This window comes from Neomonachus schauinslandi, chromosome 12 (assembly GCF_002201575.2).
Source record: "Neomonachus schauinslandi chromosome 12, ASM220157v2, whole genome shotgun sequence".
NCBI lineage: Eukaryota > Metazoa > Chordata > Mammalia > Carnivora > Phocidae > Neomonachus > Neomonachus schauinslandi.
The window spans coordinates 15187365-15204835 of NC_058414.1; the positions used below are offsets into that span (position 1 = coordinate 15187365).

Genomic DNA, 17471 nt, shown 5'->3' on the forward strand with positions numbered 1-17471 from the left:
GTGGGAACCCAGGGATGGCAAATGTCTTGTCCAAAGCTAGTTAACCACAGAAGTAGGGCTACACATGCATTTCTGAAGATCACAGAATAACTTCCAAGAGGCTTCTTCTTTCAACACTTCAGAGAAATGGATTGTGTTTTCAAATTTTGGTTTAAATCGAAATCTATTATCTCATAGGAGATAGACTTCTCTACAAATTTCTTTTTTATTCCAGGAAAAATAATGTTGTTACACAAATTATTTTCTCATTTTGCATGGTGTGGTAAAGAATCATGTTGCCAAGTCGTAAAAGTAGATGATTACAAAATGGAGACCATTGTTCACATTTCTCAAGTATATCTCTGTTGGTACGTTGCATTTGGGTTACTAAAGTTTCCTCCTTTAGAAATACAATCCCAAATTGCTAACAGAGCTGGTCTGGTGTTTGTGAGAACAGAAGGGCTTTTCCTTTGATGCATCTCTGAGCAGTTTCACACAGTTGAACACCTGAAAATCAAAACCTCTTAATTCACTGGATACTTTTCCTGATAATGTAGATAAATAGGTGGTTGACCCGTTACTCCCAATCTCTCTTTTTTTCTTTTGCTTTTATTGTTTCTGTTTTCTATCAGCACTTCTCAGTGATTACTGCCTCCTTTGAAAACAGACATCTGGGTCAACTAATCTCAGGAAAACATAAAATATCAGATGCTATGAGCCTGTATTCAAGGACTTCCAAGGGAACCCAGAAGATCAAATTGCCAGTACAAGGTTTCTACCTGCTGGTCCTGCCGTGAAGCTCAGGAGAAGGCTGATGTTTTTGTAGAACCTCTAACCAGTGTGATAACGCAGGCTGGATCAAGATATTTGCACAAGGAACTAAGCTCATAGTAACTCCCCCAGGTAAGTAACTTTGTTTTGTTTTGATCCTGTGAATGAAAAATTGATAGATGCTTTTTAGAAAAAACAATATAGGATCACCTCAGCATATGGACAGCTAGTTACTACGGCAAAGAATGGGATCCAATAGAGACTTGTCCATTCCAAAAATGTGGTCTAGACCATTATGTGATATTAGAAACATTAGGCCATATTTTTTTTAAGATTTTATTTATTTATTTATTTATTTGAGAGAGAGAGATGGAGAGAAAGTGCACATGGGAAGAGGAGCAGAAGGGGAGGGAGAGTTATACTGCATGCAGGACTCAATTGCATAACTCAGAGCTGCCTTTGCACTCTTGCTGGGACAGCTGCAGAAAGACCAAAACAAACAGGATCCTCTGATAGAGCAACTCAGAATTTTAAATCAATTCCCTGGAAACTGTTAGGGTAATTTCAAGCTCAAAGGAGCAGTCCTTCAGGAGTAACTAGGTTAAGAGATGATCATTATGATTTCAAACTCTGTAACAACTCATTGGGTCTAGTATCAGTGGGAATTAGATTCTGGAAAGAACTTACTTTACAATTAAACCAGATACCCCACCCCTCAATATATGGAAATAAAATAATCCTGTAAAAATACTGAACACTCATTTATTAAATACTCATATATATTATTTCTATTTTTTCTTCTTTGAAAATTAAAGAAATAATAACTGTAAATTACACTCTAGTAAAAGTGCTATCATAGAAGAAAACCCTTTAAGGGAAGAGATTAGAACTTTCAGGAAAATGGTGAGAAAAGGTAAAATCATATTCTCCAACCCCTGTGAGTGAGATGGGAAAGACAGAACCAAGCTGACCAGGCAGAGAGGGGTCAGTTCATCAATTCATATCTAATGTGATTTTGCTTCAGGTTCATCTTTGTTTAATGTTAGCAGGGTTTGGGGCTCCTGCATGGTTCAGTTGGTTAAGGATCCCGCTCTTGATGTAGGCTCAGGTCATGATCACAGAGTTGTGAGATAATTTATTTCCTTGCCTGCTGGTCATACCTTTCCCCTCTCTCTCCCTCTCCCTGTGTCCTAACCCCCTGCTCACACCCTCTTTCTCTCTCTCAAAAAAAAAATTAGCAGGGTCCATTTTTATATATTTATATAAATATTGAAAAAATATGGGCACTATTTTAAAAGAGGCACAAAGGGGTTTTTTGTAAAAGCTTTTCAGATAGTGGGATTGGTATGGCTGGAGCAGCAACAAAGTGTTTGGTCCTGGCACACAGCTCAGGATTACAGGTAAATTTTCTTTACATTCTTCCATATAAGTAGGGAAGGAAGGCAGGTGATGCAGGGGCTGAAGGCTAGGTGCTGGTGCTGGCTCAGAATTCTAGGATTTGGTCCCAGTTTGGTCACAAGTAGCAGCATGATCCTTGGAGAGGTTGGTGACTCCATCCCAGTCCTTGGAGGTAGTTGCTGCCTAAGCTAGCGTGGAGGACATTAACAAGTAGCTAACTAGCTGCAGCAACTGCAGGTCCCTAAGAGGAGGAAATGTTAGGTCCATTTGGGATTTCTGTGTTGAAAGTTTTGTAAAGAAGACTGTACATCTTATTTATGTGATTCCAAAAATAACCAATGGAAAAGAATGAACAAAAATTGCTAAACTTCATTTGGTCAGAGGATGATTAATATCAACTATCAAAATATTTAACTATGCAACATACTTAAGAATGTCATGAGCTAGGTTCCCCCCCCACAATATCAGTCTGGTAAATTTGTTCATTCTTCATTAGCCTTAAAGATGAAATTTTGCCTGAATGAGGGAGAATATCTCAGAAGGATGTTTCTAGAGTACTAGGTCGAGTCAAATAAAAGTTTTCAAAGAATTTTCAAAAAGGTGATAAAACATTGAAAAAATGAAAGAAATATATTTAGTTTTCCTTAATGGTTGTGATCATAGGTACAAATGAATTCATAAATTGAAAAGCAAGTTTCTGGTGCTCTTTTTTCCAACTGACTACATAATCAATGTAAATTCTAGCAATCAAGTTTAATAATGATGACACAGACATAATAATTCATGAGTTCCTGAAAAGATGTTTTTGAGAAGAGTGTGGTGTAAAGAGGAATATGGACTATGAATCTGGATCTATCACTTTCTGTATAATCTGGTTATTGCTTTCTTAAAATTTTAAAAATAATACATGTTCATTATGGAAAAAATTGGAAAAGAGAAAAAATTAAGAAAAAAATTAAAATTTTATAGTGACACTTGTTACTGTTTTAACATTTTGGATTTTCATCCATTCTTATTATTGATGTAACAACAATCTCAAGTGGAAGGTGCTAAGGTATATGAAATTAAATATGGAAATAGCTAACATAAAAATTGGGACATGGTCAGTGATAAAGAATTTTTATTCTCTAGAATTCAAAGACCACCCACTGGAAATCTTTATGAAACAGGAGTGCAGAAAAATATATTAATAATTACCATCTAGTCTACAGATCAGTTCAGAACCAATGGTCTAATTTGTGGGATACTTCAATTTCTAAGACTCATTGTTACCTGCTTTTTAAATTTTTTTTTTTATTTTGTTACCTGCTTTTATAAATTAAGAGAATCTAGGGGTCCCTGGCTCATCAGGGAGTCTACTTATCTCCCTCTCTCTCTCCCTCTACGCCTGCCCCTGCTAATACTCTCTTTGTCTCTAAAATAAATAAATCAATCTTTAAAAAAAATCTTAAAAAAATGATGAGAATGTAATAAGCATTGTCTCAAGTATTGTTAGCCTGAATATAAGGTGGTCTCTCATTTATCAGTGGAAATATCCAGACATAAAAAGGGAAGAGGTTTTGCAATTTGAATATATAAACTTACAGTGATATGGATAAAAGCCAAATATTCACTTGTATATTTAATATCTTAATTGAATTATACCTACAAAGTTAAAAATTATATCAATACAAATATCAGTTGAGAAATACTGCTTCTTTTGCCCTCAGTTTTGTTAAAAAATTTTGTTCAGACACTTCACACGCATCTAAAACTTCCACTTTAGAGCAAATTTCTGAGTCATCTCAGGGTCTGAGTGTCTGTTTTGGGATCCCCTTATGTTGATGTCACTGGATAGTTTATCTGAAGAGAAAGTTACCCACTTATAAAATAGAAGCATTTTTTTATTTACTCTGGTACTCTATATTTTGCAATGTAAACATAACATGTAGAGACTTTTGTTCCAGGTAATATTTACCAAATCCATATTAAACTTCTTTACTGTCTTTTACCAGCTCTACCTCTAAAACTAATTTGAGTTCATTTCAGTTTGATATCCAAGTAGTATTGTTTGATCAAAGTAGAGCATTAGAAGAGCCTCTTATAATATGAGAGAGTGAAACATAAGGCAACCCCTGTTTTGTGAGGGATAATGTTGGGAACGAAAGCTTCACCTTATGCTCTGGCATTTCAATGTGTTTGAATTCTACATGTTTTGTGTCTGTATCTCAGAGCAGGATTTGCAAACATCTCCCGTTTTTCATGTCATCTTTGAGTTAGACCTTACCAAACTATCAAGTTCTGGGGCAGAAAAAGAAACAAGCTCTAATGCACAAACTATTTCTCACTTAGTTATATTACCTATTTCCAAAATCTATTTGAGAAGGCTTAAAATAAAACACACAAGTAGAATTAGGCCATGAAATAAAAATAGAAGATCAAAAGCACTAAGGAAAGCAGAAGAAAAAGGCCTGTGATTATCTATCAAGAAACACAGGGTCAAATTTTATGTTCAAAGGTAGGGGAAAAATGCGATGAAGTACACTAAATTTTCAAATTTGTTATGCTTTTCCCACCATAAAATGAGAAAAGGACTTCAGTGCATGAGTCCTTTAGGAGGAATGTGAAGTGAAAGAGTAGGCATTGCCTTCCACTTCCACTTTATAAAATGGAAGAAATGGTCTTTAAACAAGCACATTTCATGCTCCCACTGCATCATTACTGTGGGCACCATGACACTTAATGTCATTCACAGATGGTGACCTCCGGCAGACATGGTCAGACACCAACAAGTTTGGCCTTCATGCTCACATTTATTAGAAAAAAGTTTAAACTTTTTAAATACAGTTAGTATTTTAAATAAAGTTAGAAATGCCATAAATTTGAAATTCACATTCAAATATGAAATAGCTCTATTTATTTAGTAAAAGAAAAATAACAGAAAAATAGAGAACAATTAAATCAACACCAATAGGCAGGTTTGAGATATCACACTTGCACTTGAAAATGTAGTTGACATTTGGGAAATTTATATAGAATTCACACTGCTGCATCTTAATAAAATATAAATAACTCTGACAATTTAACTCCAATGTATTTTGTGATTATGCAAATGAATGTATATAAGTGTATTAGACAGGTTTATTTTTCTTGGAATCTGGTTTCTAATTTATGCATCATAAAAATGATTTTGGCCATAAAAATCACTGTTAGTTAGTTTTAAAAAGAATGTTGAAGGAAAAACTATGTAATATTATTACCCAAAATATAGGCACTAACCATATTTAATCAAGTACACTATTTTAATGCACAGCTAATATTCCACTGAGAAAATTGTGGAAGTTCAAGATTCATTTTATGCTGAAAAGAATAAAACATCAAGAGTCTAGCTAAAGAAAAGGGACAGGAGGTAAAACCAGTGTGTTACCATCCAGAAATTTTTCAAGTTCATTAATTGATTTTCAATTTCTTTACTATAATGAATCAGAAGTATTCCTATAAAACACACACACAAAGTTTCTAAGATGAAAATTAGATTCCTTAATATATTGACTAGAGGCTAAAATTATGTAAATATCACATAATTGAAAAATTAATATACAATTGAAAAATTAATCTTTATCTAACATGTTTTTAAAATTAAAAACAAAGTATATCATTGGAGAAATATACAGTGTCTTAATATTATAATCAATAAAATACTATTTACACCACGATCAAGATATATAAACTTAAAATAAGTACATTATGACCTAATTCTATTTATATCATGAATAAAAGCTCATTGTTTGTTACTAATTTAGTATGAAAATAAGAGCTTTGCTACACAGGGAGAAAGTCTCAAGAATTTTTTCCTAAAAAAAAAAAAAGAGTACTATGAGCCATCCAGAAAAGATTTTTCTTCCTTTTCTTCTCAAATGAGAAATCCAATTTCTCATTGAATTCTAAAGAAATTTCCCATTGAATTACTAAACTAACTCCAAAGTAGGCCTAAGAGACTATCAGTAAAGCACTTGCATTTCAGGTAGAAATAAATTTTAAAAGGATTCTAACTTTTATAATTTTAATCACTAACAGTAAATGTATAATCAAGTAACATACCAGTGTTCAAGTGACATGCCCTTTAAAATCAATGATGTTTTGTTATATATTTTGACATTATGTCTGCGAGAAACTCTGGAACCATAATTCTAACATTACACCAATTATATATATACTTTATTCCACAGGTGAAATCACAGATATTGTGGGGTTCTAAAAACCATTTAGCAGCTTTCTAGGGCAGATTCAACTTTAAAGGGAGACTTTGAGAGTCAAAATATGGTGTCATCTTAGTCATATATAAACCTCAAATGAAATTCCAATACAAAATGAGCTTTCAGTGAACATTTTCCAAAGCAAAACAAAATTCTAATGTGTGTTAATTGATAAAGTTAATACAAAAGCATTTCTGAAAAAAATGTTTTCTAATAGCAGTTTTGGAAATACTGCCCCATTGCTTCTAAATTCAAGGCATTGTAAATATTTGGGAGGTGCAGTTTTAAACATTGTCCTACTCAAAATCCTGGAGTTGTTCAGATGTGAGATTGAGATGTTTTATAAAATCAGGAATCAAGTAGGAGACCTCCATTACTTCAGAAGTGAATTTGGGATCCAATTTGAAGATTTAAAATTCAACTTGATAGATTGTCAAGGACACATGGAAGTGAATTCTCATTCAAACAAGTGATTATGTATTGTTTCAAAAAATTCCACATTTTAATCCAGACTCCGCCACTTAAGTGTTGTGACTTTGAGCAAGTTACATGACTTCTTGTACCTGTTTTCCCACTGAAAATAAGGACAATCAGTCCCTCATAACCCACTGTGGATGAAAGGTCTGAGATAAGCACTAATTGTATGGCAAATTTCCTCATTTCACTGTGCTGGGTGGTTCCAACCACACAAAATTTGTGTTTCTCTAATAATGTTCTAATTGCTGTTCCACTTCCCCACAGATAGAAGCCTTGATGCACACATTTCTCCCAAGCCCACAATTTTCCTTCCTTCAGTTGCTGAAAGAAGACTCCATAAGGCTGGAACATATCTTTGTCTTCTTGAGGACTTTTTCCCTGATGTTATTAAGATAGATTGGAAAGAAAAGGATGATGAAACAATTCTCAAATCGCAGCAGGGAGACACCATGAAGACTAATGACACATACATGAAATTCAGCTGGCTGACCGTGAGTGGAGCGTCAATGGATAAAGAACACAAATGTATCGTCAAACACGAGTGGAATAAAGGAGGAGTTGATCAAGAGATTCTATTTCCTTCACAGAAAAACAGTATGTACATGTATATATGAATGCAACTTTCCAGTACCTTTTTCTTCCTAAAGGAAATATTCCACCTTTTCTGCCAAATACTAATGAAAAGAAACAAATAGAAACCTTTCATTGATGTTTTTACCTTTAACGGTAGCATAAATGTCCTGCTATTTTCCCATAGAATTGAAGTAAAATGGACTTTGGAACATACAGAGAAAAAAGAAAAAGACAAATTCACTTAGTCTTTCTTGCCTCAGTTTCATCATCCAAAATATGAAGGTCACAGTGATGTTTTTTGGGGATCATTGTACAAATTAAATGAAACAATACACATGATAGCACCTAGCAACCTCGCACATCATAAATGCTCAAGAACCACCTTTGATGGTGGTTATCGGGAAATAAGAACAATTATACATCTTTCAGGAATGTTCTATTCAGCGGTCAAAGTCCTTCTCACTTCAGTCTTGCTCTACACAAAGTATAACCCATAAACAATGAGATAGAGGCTACAATAATTTGGTCACTATGGTTTTAGTATGGTCTTAGATTTCTCAGATTTGAATTTTATATACCACTCTAAGGTGAAGTTTGGTAAATAAAGATTGGGTGAAGCTAATGTGTACAATCATTCTTCCATTCTACATAATGGATATATTCCTTACCATTGGTAAAGCTGCTCAGCAAACATTATTGCAGTCCTAGTGTGTGCCAGGCCTGGTAGAGATGCAGAACGAACTACTGCCCCAAGGAGGATCACTACAGTAGAGAGAATATACTTTTCCTAATCACTCAGGGTCACTTGTGATTCAGGCATGATTCAGGCATTGTGTCCCAAATTAACCTCATCGGGGCTTATGCTACACATATTTAGACAGTGTGGCAGACAGCTGAAGGTGCCCTGGCCCAGCTGTGGTCCAGTAACTCACTAGATTCAGTCAAGTCCTGGCTTTAACATCACAGACCAAGACCCCAGAGGGACCATGAGAAGGAACCAGTCTGTACTTTCTGTGCGGTTCACAAGCCCTTGGGAAGCAGCGGGAAACAAACACATAACAAAACATGCAAAGACCCTTGCAGTGTACCACTCTGAATTGCTGAAGTAAATCTTTATCCTCTTGGATCCTTAGTGTTTCCAGTGATCAAATTTAGAGTCAAAACTTACTTACCTTTCCTTTCTCCTGGCATGTGGTGAAGAGAAATTGTAATAATGCCAGTGAAAATGCTTGTTTCTGAAAACATGAGATGGACACATTTATTCATCTGTTTATTGTATTTATATATATTTTCCTAATAACTGGTATAAGATTACAGACAGCCCTGATTTCTTATTTCTACCACTAAGAAACAGAGAGGAGGCAAATGAGAAAAACACAAATTTAATGTAACCACTGGGCTGAAGTCCTTTAGGTATTGATTTTTATAATGATCAAAGTAAAAATATATTATATTACATTCTGTGGTGATGATAATAGAAAAGAGAGATGTTTTTATTCATGATGTATTTTACCTGGGAATTAATTTCTGAAAGGAATGTCTCCCAAGATCTTCTCATAGCAACAAAACTATTGAGGGCATTTCTGTTAACGCCTTTCCACAACAAATTTCTAATGCTGTTTCTTGTAAGTTTTTTGTTTTTTCTTTTTGTTTTTGATGAAAGCTAAAAATATATAGAACATGGAAGCCCAAATCCATGAAGTGATTTTGAAGAGATAAAACTATTCTGGTCCAAGTTTTCAACCAACCTGATTGAGAAAAAGAACCTAGGGTACACCCACAGATTTTAATTTGAGAGATTGTTACCTTAATGTTTTTCAATCAATCAGTGCATGGTGATTAGAGATTTTTATTTCTCTTTTAATGAATAAAACCACTATAGAAAAGAAAGGGAATTTTAAGACACTTTAAGTCAGTTCTTGAGAATATTTTAACACCAAACATGATTATATATACTTTTTTATTCTTGGGATTTACTCCAAAGCCTACAGCTCAGATTTATTTGTTAAGAGTGTACCAAAATAAGATTGTGTGGAGTGAACAATTTGCATAACAGAACCATATATGTATGGACAAGGACACATCAAGCAGAGAAAGGATAAACCAAAACATGTTGGGACTCTCTTCCTCCATCCAACAGTCAATGATCTTTTTAAGGATTTTTGTCTTTGTATGCATGTTGGGTTTTGTTTTTGTTGTTGTTTTTTACATTGTAAAGAAGTACAACCCTCACCTCAGTTTTATATATTCAGAAAACTATGATTATTACTTGGCCCATCTTTTTATCCCTTGAAAGAAGTGGACTGAACTGTGAAACTTCTGTAACAGAAAGGTCATTTGTTAAGAATAATTAAGATACTGGAAGAGTTGATATCTGAGAGTCCACAATGGTGGACTTATTATCCATTTCTATGGATTGTTTTACAGGTATTTTCCACATGCTCTAGCTCATCTAAACCCTCACAATGGTCCTTTGAGTGTTGGCTCTGCCAATCACTGGTATGACTCCCAGCAAGTTACTTAGACTCTCTAAACCTTATTTCTTCATGTCTAACATGAATACAGCACACTTCAGTGTCACTGGGGGATCAGATGACCTAATACATGTGAACATTTTACATAGTGCCTGGCACAGTAATAATCACTCAATAGGTATTGGCTTTCATTAGTATTGTTCTCATGTCCACAAACACCACCACTCCAGAAAATTGTGTGCAAGAGTTGGGGATATTGGGAACATGTGTGCTTTGGAAAGGTAGGACCTCTTTCTATTGCTTAGTTGGGGAATTTACCTATTCCAGACTCCTTCCAAAATTTAAGATTCTGCTGTGCACTCTAGGGTTGGATGAATTCATTTTGGTAGCAACCCTTCATGTCAGCAGTGGGTGCTGAGGACTGTACAGCAGCCAATGTTGCTAGTTATTTTTCCATTCAACAAGTATTTATAGAACACCTACTGTGCAGCAGGCACTATGCTGGGAGCTATGAGCACAGAAGGAAAACAGGATAGTCTTAGACATTACCCTCCAGTGGTGAGAAAAGAAGAAAAAAATGTATCATTCATGAACTTCAACATCTTCATGTGCAGAAATACAATATATGAATTATCTACTGAATTACACACTCAGAACACTCAGTTCTGGAATTGTGGGCTCATATTAGTAATGACTCTCTCCTCTTGGTTGACAAATTCTATCTATCTGTCTATCTACCCATCCATCTCTCCACAACACAGACACCTGTCAAATAATGGATATGAATAATTGAATACTTGTCCTCATTTCTTCTAGAGCTTGCTGCTGTAAACTCCACAAAACCTTCTGTGAGATGTAAAGATGGTAAGATTTTGTCTATGTTTGCCTTTATATTATGCTATAGCACTTTTTCCTGCAGATCAATTTAACCTTTGAACTTCCCGGGCTTCAAGGAGAAACCTCAGAATGGCTGGATCTTGCAAAATAGACTGATATTTAAGTCAATCCATCATTTCTCAGGAGTCATCTTCACACAGTAAATGCAGGTTTGGGTGTGAGAGGACTATAAATTAGGGTTGCAGTGATGTGCTCTGAATTCTTTCAACAATGAACTTCATTTTTTCTGTAGCTTTTGTTTCTACTGACTGAGGAAAACATGATATCAAGTTGCTTCTCCTTGTTCTTGCTGGTGGTTAATAACATGAACCGACACTGAGAGCTTCTTGTACAGAAGGTGTTGTGCTGCACAGTGAGTGCATTCTGTTTAATTCCCTTAATACTCACTGTGAAGGAGTTTATTCCCATTTCACACATGAGGCAATGAGCTAAAATTAATTAAGTCCCTTGCACCACCACACAGTGAGATCAGGGGCTTCAATCCAGACCATCTGAATTAACAATTCATACACTTTACTCAGTTTTCTATTCTTCTATGTTTTTGTCATAAAGCAAGATATCCCAAAGCTAAGACCCTGAGACAGGTGCACACTTGGGAAGCGGGTGTAAGTGCAGGATTTCAAATGCCACAGACTGGACATTAACCCCAGTCTTTTCATTATTAGCTACATGAATATGGGTACAGTAGTTACATTTTCTGAGCCAAGGCAGAAATAACACAAATAATGCCTCATTCAGTAATTGAAGACATAAGGTCACATATGTCTAACATAGGATATTTCACTTAGCTGACACATAAATACTAGCTTCAGGACCTTTATTCCAACATATGTAACAAGAAAGTACAAAGACCGTTGGCTCTAGCCCTGCTGATCTGCCCTCCATGTCCAATATCAAGGGGCCTCTAGACTTTAGCTAACATGTTACTTGACCAAGGACCCTTTGTCAAGGAATTACGAGCACAGCATCACTTGATGTCCTTTTCCACACCAAGGGCTAATGATTCTGGAGTTCTGACTCTTTGGAGATAAACACGTAAAAGAAATTTCCATAAGAACAGACTCAACCTGATGGTTCATTGAGTAGCCGATCTGGCCCGCTATCATTGGCATTAATTATTTCTTGATATCATGTATTTCCTGCAAAATCTCAAAGGATAATAAATGCAATTATCCTATAACATCATAACTACAATAAAAGTATTCAAGAAAGACAAGGGAGCGAGTTTGACCTCCTAAAATTGCAGAGAATTTGGATTTGCCCCTTTCTTTCACTTTTTTATTTTATTATTTTTTTAAGTTTTTATTTAAATTCCAGTTAGTTAACATACAGTGTGACATTAGTTTCAGGTATACAATATGGTGATTTAAACTTCCACTCATCACCACTAATGCCCTCTTTACTAAAACCTCCCACCCACCCTATCTTGAACACAAGCAAATTTCCATTGATTGTACCCTTGATAGGAATCTCAACAATGCACAAGATATAATGGCTAAGATGCTTCTAAATCAGCAATTCATCTTTATATTTATGCTTAACTCTTTGTTGTCAGGAGTATTTATTACACGTGAGGTACAGAAATACAGAGTAGGTAAGAATGTGTTCTTGAACATTATGTTGCTGGGATTAAAATCTTGCTGGTGGTATTTACTAACTGTATGACATCAGGCAAATCAATTCTCTGTCCTCAATTTATTTGTAAAATGGCAAAGAAAATAATAATCTCCTAGGTTATTGAAAAATTAAGATTAAAGCTTTGCACACAAACCTCTCAAATTAAATGTCTGCCATTTAGTTAGTGATTAAAGCATATTAGATATATTATTACTTACAGATGTGGTGGGGGTGAAGAAATGGTAAAAGCTAATTTTTAACCAATGCCTTTTCAGGTTGATTCATCAGCCTTACTTTTTAATACTTTAGAATGTTCTAAGTGAATTTCCCAGAGGTTGTTGATGGACTTGACCTGCAAGCTGGATTCTGAGTTATTTGGTGATGGTGGTGGTGGTAGTGTTTATAGACGTTTATTGTCTGGTTGGTGGTATAGACGTTTATTGTCAGGTTGTGCTGGTGTGGAGGCATCACTTCAACCTAGATCATCAGAAATGTGTAATGTCACCCCTTTCCCATTAATAAGTCCTAGCCCTTCAAAAGAACAGAAGGTGAAACTAATAAATGACTTCTTTTAGACACCCTGAAGCTGCAGCTCATGAACACCTCTGCCTACTACACCTACCTCCTACTTCTCCTCAAGAGCCTGATCTACTCCAGCATCATCGCCATCTGTCTGCTTGGGAGACCAGCATTCTGTGGCAATGGGAAGAGTTCCTAACACATGGTGGCACCAAGGGTCCACTTGTCTCTATTGTCTATTGTCCCTAAAATTGTCTGCTGTGCATCTAGTGGGACTTTCTCTCTGAGTTTGGTATATTTGGTATATTTCAGTTCAAATGTGTTTTTTTCTCTTGTGTCATTATAAGAAACTTATAAAAAGAAACTTTCACTCCACAACAAGAACAAATTCTGCCATGACTCAGGGGTGGGGCCAGGGGACCATCCACAGGGGCTTCAGCACCACTCCCTCCTTAATGTCCACCAGCTCCTCAGCCACCTGGTACTCATGTCTCTGAGCACAGCCAACACACAACTTCCAGTTGCATCTCTTGGGGCTCTTTAACCAGATAATTGCTTCGAAGCCGTTTATTTTACACATCCGGACTCCCATCTTTGCTACCTGAGTATTGTACTGCTTTATCATAATAAGCACAATAAAAACAATCAAAAGTCTACTTTTGCCTCTGTGTTCTTTCATTTGGTACAATCTAACTGAGAGTCCAAGGTAAGGGACAGCATGACAACTGAGCCTTCAAATTCAACACTGGTTGTAATATTGGTCAATTCCACACTTTTAATTCTTTCCCTGAGATAGTCCTTATGATGCCTTCTTTGGGGCACCAGCCTAAGGGCAGCCACAGCCAATGAAGGTGTCCAAGTTATTTCTCTTTCAAAGATTTCAAATTCAGATTCATTTGGTTTAGGATGCTCTGGTGACGACAGTATAACGTGTCGCATGACTTGCAGGTGTGTTCAGACCTATCCCAGTGTTTCACAGACACCATGTTCCTGACCTCACAAGAACCCCATGAGAGCCCCACTAACACCAGAAAAGTGGGGTGATGGAGGGGTTAAGTGCTTGAACTCTGAATCCCAAGGGCTTGAATCTTTAGCTATATGAACTCTCTATGCCATAATTTTATCATCTGTAAAATGAAGATACAGTGTGCTCTGTCTCCTGGAGTTGTGTAGATGTGATGATTTAATTTTGTTGGGTACATGCGAGTCCTCAACAGCATTAGCATTTGCTGTTGGCAGCTCTACCTAGAAATAATAGATAACACACTTGCTCACACACACTCACACACACCCTCAAGGTATGCAGTAAGATTTACATGCAACGCCATAGCACCATTCACCACAGTCCCAAATTAAGCCCAACACCTAAGAAGAAATTAAAAAAATAAAATAAACGATGTTGTATGATGGACTAGTATGCATTTACACAAAAATGTAAATTGTTGAAGAAATGGAAATTAATCAGAAAGTGATATTGAGGTGGCAGCTGCCTGGCTCAGTGGAAGGAATGAAGTGTAAGTTGTAAGGTGGTGCCCCACAGTGAGTGTAGAGATTACATAAATAAATAAAAACTTTTTTTAAAAAAAGAAGGTGTTGTTGAAGAAATATCCATGGCAGGACCCTACTAAAATTGTTAGATTATACATTCACGTGGTTCCAAAATCAAAACACTCTAAAAATTGAAACACAAAATCTTGCTCCAACAACTGTCTCTACCTGCCCAAAACTTACAGCTCACACTTTTGTTTCTTGCCCATCCTTCCAATTTTTATTTAGGCAAATATGAATTTAGTTATAAAAAAATAAGTAAATACATATAGATCTAATTTCCTTCCTTCTAACACACAGGTAGTAATGACATACATTATTCTGCACTTCTCACTCATATAACCTTGTGCTGTTTTTATGTCATTATAAAAGAACACTTAGATAGCTGCAGAGTATTTCATTGGTGATTGTATATTTATAAGATACATTATAAGATCAGCTTCCTGTGGTAGACCAGTGGATTATTTCCAAGCTTTTACTATTATAAAATATGCTGAAATATAATATTGTTTTATATCAGTGCAGATGTGGTTACTGGTCATTTTAACAGGTATTGCCAACTTACCCCGCTACAGATAGTACCATTGTACACTTCTTCCATGATGTAGGTGAGTGTCAGGAAAGTGCTGTCAAACATCACTGATTTTCCTAATCTGACAGGTTAAAAATAGTATCTCATCATGCTCTAAATTTACTTTGATGAGGATAATCATCTTTTCATATACTGAGTCCATTTCTATTTCTCTTTTTTTGTGTGCAATATTTGTCCAGTCCTTTGACCATGATTTCTACAAGTAGCAATACTAACAAGTATGACACTCATTTATATATGTGTGTATATTTTTACAAACGTGAGTATAAAACAAAATGTTCAATGCATGGTTGGTCGGTAAAGAAATAAATGATTATTTTTCTCCTTTTCTAATGAATCTGTCTACAGTAGAAGTTTTTATATTTTAGCATAAAACAATGTCTCATTTAAAATGTGGAAGGATCTCAGCCGCAGCAACTTCTTCCTAGAAACATCACCAAAGGCAAGGGAACAGGGCAAAAATGAGCTATTGGGACTTCATCAAGATAAAAAGCTTTTGCACAGCAAAAGAAACAGTCAACAAAACCAAAAGACAACCAATGGAATGGGAGAAGATATTTGCAAATGACATGTCAGATAAAGGGCTAGTATTCAAAATCTATAAAGAACTTATCAAACTCAACACCCAAAGAACAAAGAATCCAATCAAGAAATGGGCAGAAGACAAGAACAGACGTTTTTCCAAAGAAGACATCCAAATGGCCAACAGACACATGAAAAAGTGCTCAACATCGCTCGGCATCAGGGAAATCCAAATCAAAACCTCAATGAGATAGCACCTCAGACCAGTCAGAATGGCTAAAATTAACAAGTCAGGAAACGACAGATGTTGGCGGGGATGTGGAGAAAGGGGAACCCTCCTACACTGTTGGTGGGAATGCAAGCTGGTGCAGCCACTCTGGAAAACAGTATGGAGGTTCCTCAAAAAGTTGAAACTAGAGCTACCATACAACCCAGCAATTGCACTACTGGGTATTTACCCCAAAGATACAAATGTAGGGATCCGAAGGGATACGTGTAGCCCAATGTTTATAGCAGCAATGTCCACAATAGCCAAACTGTGGAAAGAGCCAAGATGTCCATTGACAGATGAATGGATAAAGAAGAAGTGGTATATATATACAATGGAATATTATGCAGCCATCAAAAGGAATGAGATCTTGCCTTTTGCAACAACGTGGATGGAACTGGAGGGTATTATGCTGAGCAAAATAAGTCAAACAGAGAAAGACATGTATCATATGACCTCAGTGATATGAGGAATTCTTAATCTCAGGAAACAAACTGAGGGTTGCTGGAGTGGGGGGTGGGGTGGGAGGGATGGGGTGACTGGGTGATAGACTCTGGGAAGGGTATGTGCTCTGGTAAGCGCTGTGAATTGTGTAAGACTGTTGAATCTCAGATCTGTACCTCTGAAACAAATAATGCAATATATGTTAAGAAAAAAAAGAAGAAGAAGAAGGTAGCAGGAAGGAAGAATGAAGCGGGGGAAATCGGAGGGGTAGACGAACCATGAGAGACGATGGACTCTGAAAAACAAACTGAGGGTTCTAGAGGGGTGGGGGGTGGGAGGATGGGTTAGCCTGGTGGTGGGTATTGAGGAGGGCACATTCTGCATGGAGCACTGGGTGTTATGCACAAACAATGAATCATGGAACACTATATCTAAAACTAATGATGTAATGTATGGGGATTAACATAAGAATAAAAAAAATAAAAAAAAAAAAGAAAGGGGCAGAAGACATGAACAGACGTTTTTCCAAAGAAGACATCCAAATGGCCAACAGACAGATGAAAAAGTGCTCAACATCGCTCGGCATCAGGGAAATCCAAATCAAAACCTCAATGAGATACCACCTCACACCAGTCAGAATGGCTAAAATTAACAAGTCAGGAAACGACAGATGTTGGCGGGGATGAGGAGAAAGGGGAACCCTCCTACACTGTTGGTGGGAATGCAAGCTGGTGCAGCCACTCTGGAAAACAGTATGGAGGTTCCTCAAAAAGTTGAAACTAGAGCTACCATACAACCCAGCAATTGCACTACTGGGTATTTACCCCAAAGATACAAATGTAGGGATCTGAAGGGATACGTGCAGCCCAATGTTTATAGCAGCAATGTCCACAGTAGCCAAACTATGGAATGAGCCAAGATGTCCATTGACAGATGAATGGATAAAGAAGAAGTGGTATATATATACAATGGAATATTATGGAGCCATCAAAGGAATGAGATCTTGCCATTTGCAACGACGTGGATGGAACTGGAAGGTATTATGCTGAGTGAAATAAGTCAATCAGAGAAAGACATGTATCATATGGCCTCAGTGATATGAGGAATTCTTAATCTCAGGAAACAAACTGAGGGTTGCTGGAGTGGTGGAGGGTGAG

General features: G+C 36.4%; 1 gene segment (V, D, J or C); it reads left to right on the forward strand.

Annotated features, from left to right (window-relative positions):
- Window positions 1–13139, forward strand: part of LOC110574272 — a 47151-nt gene extending 34012 nt beyond the window's left edge. Inside the window, 4 exon segments of the C gene segment in view lie at window positions 2110–2150; window positions 7125–7454; window positions 10724–10771; window positions 12997–13139. Coding sequence covers window positions 2110–2150; window positions 7125–7454; window positions 10724–10771; window positions 12997–13139 — 562 coding nt within the window.
- Window positions 13140–17471: the final 4332 nt, after the last annotated feature.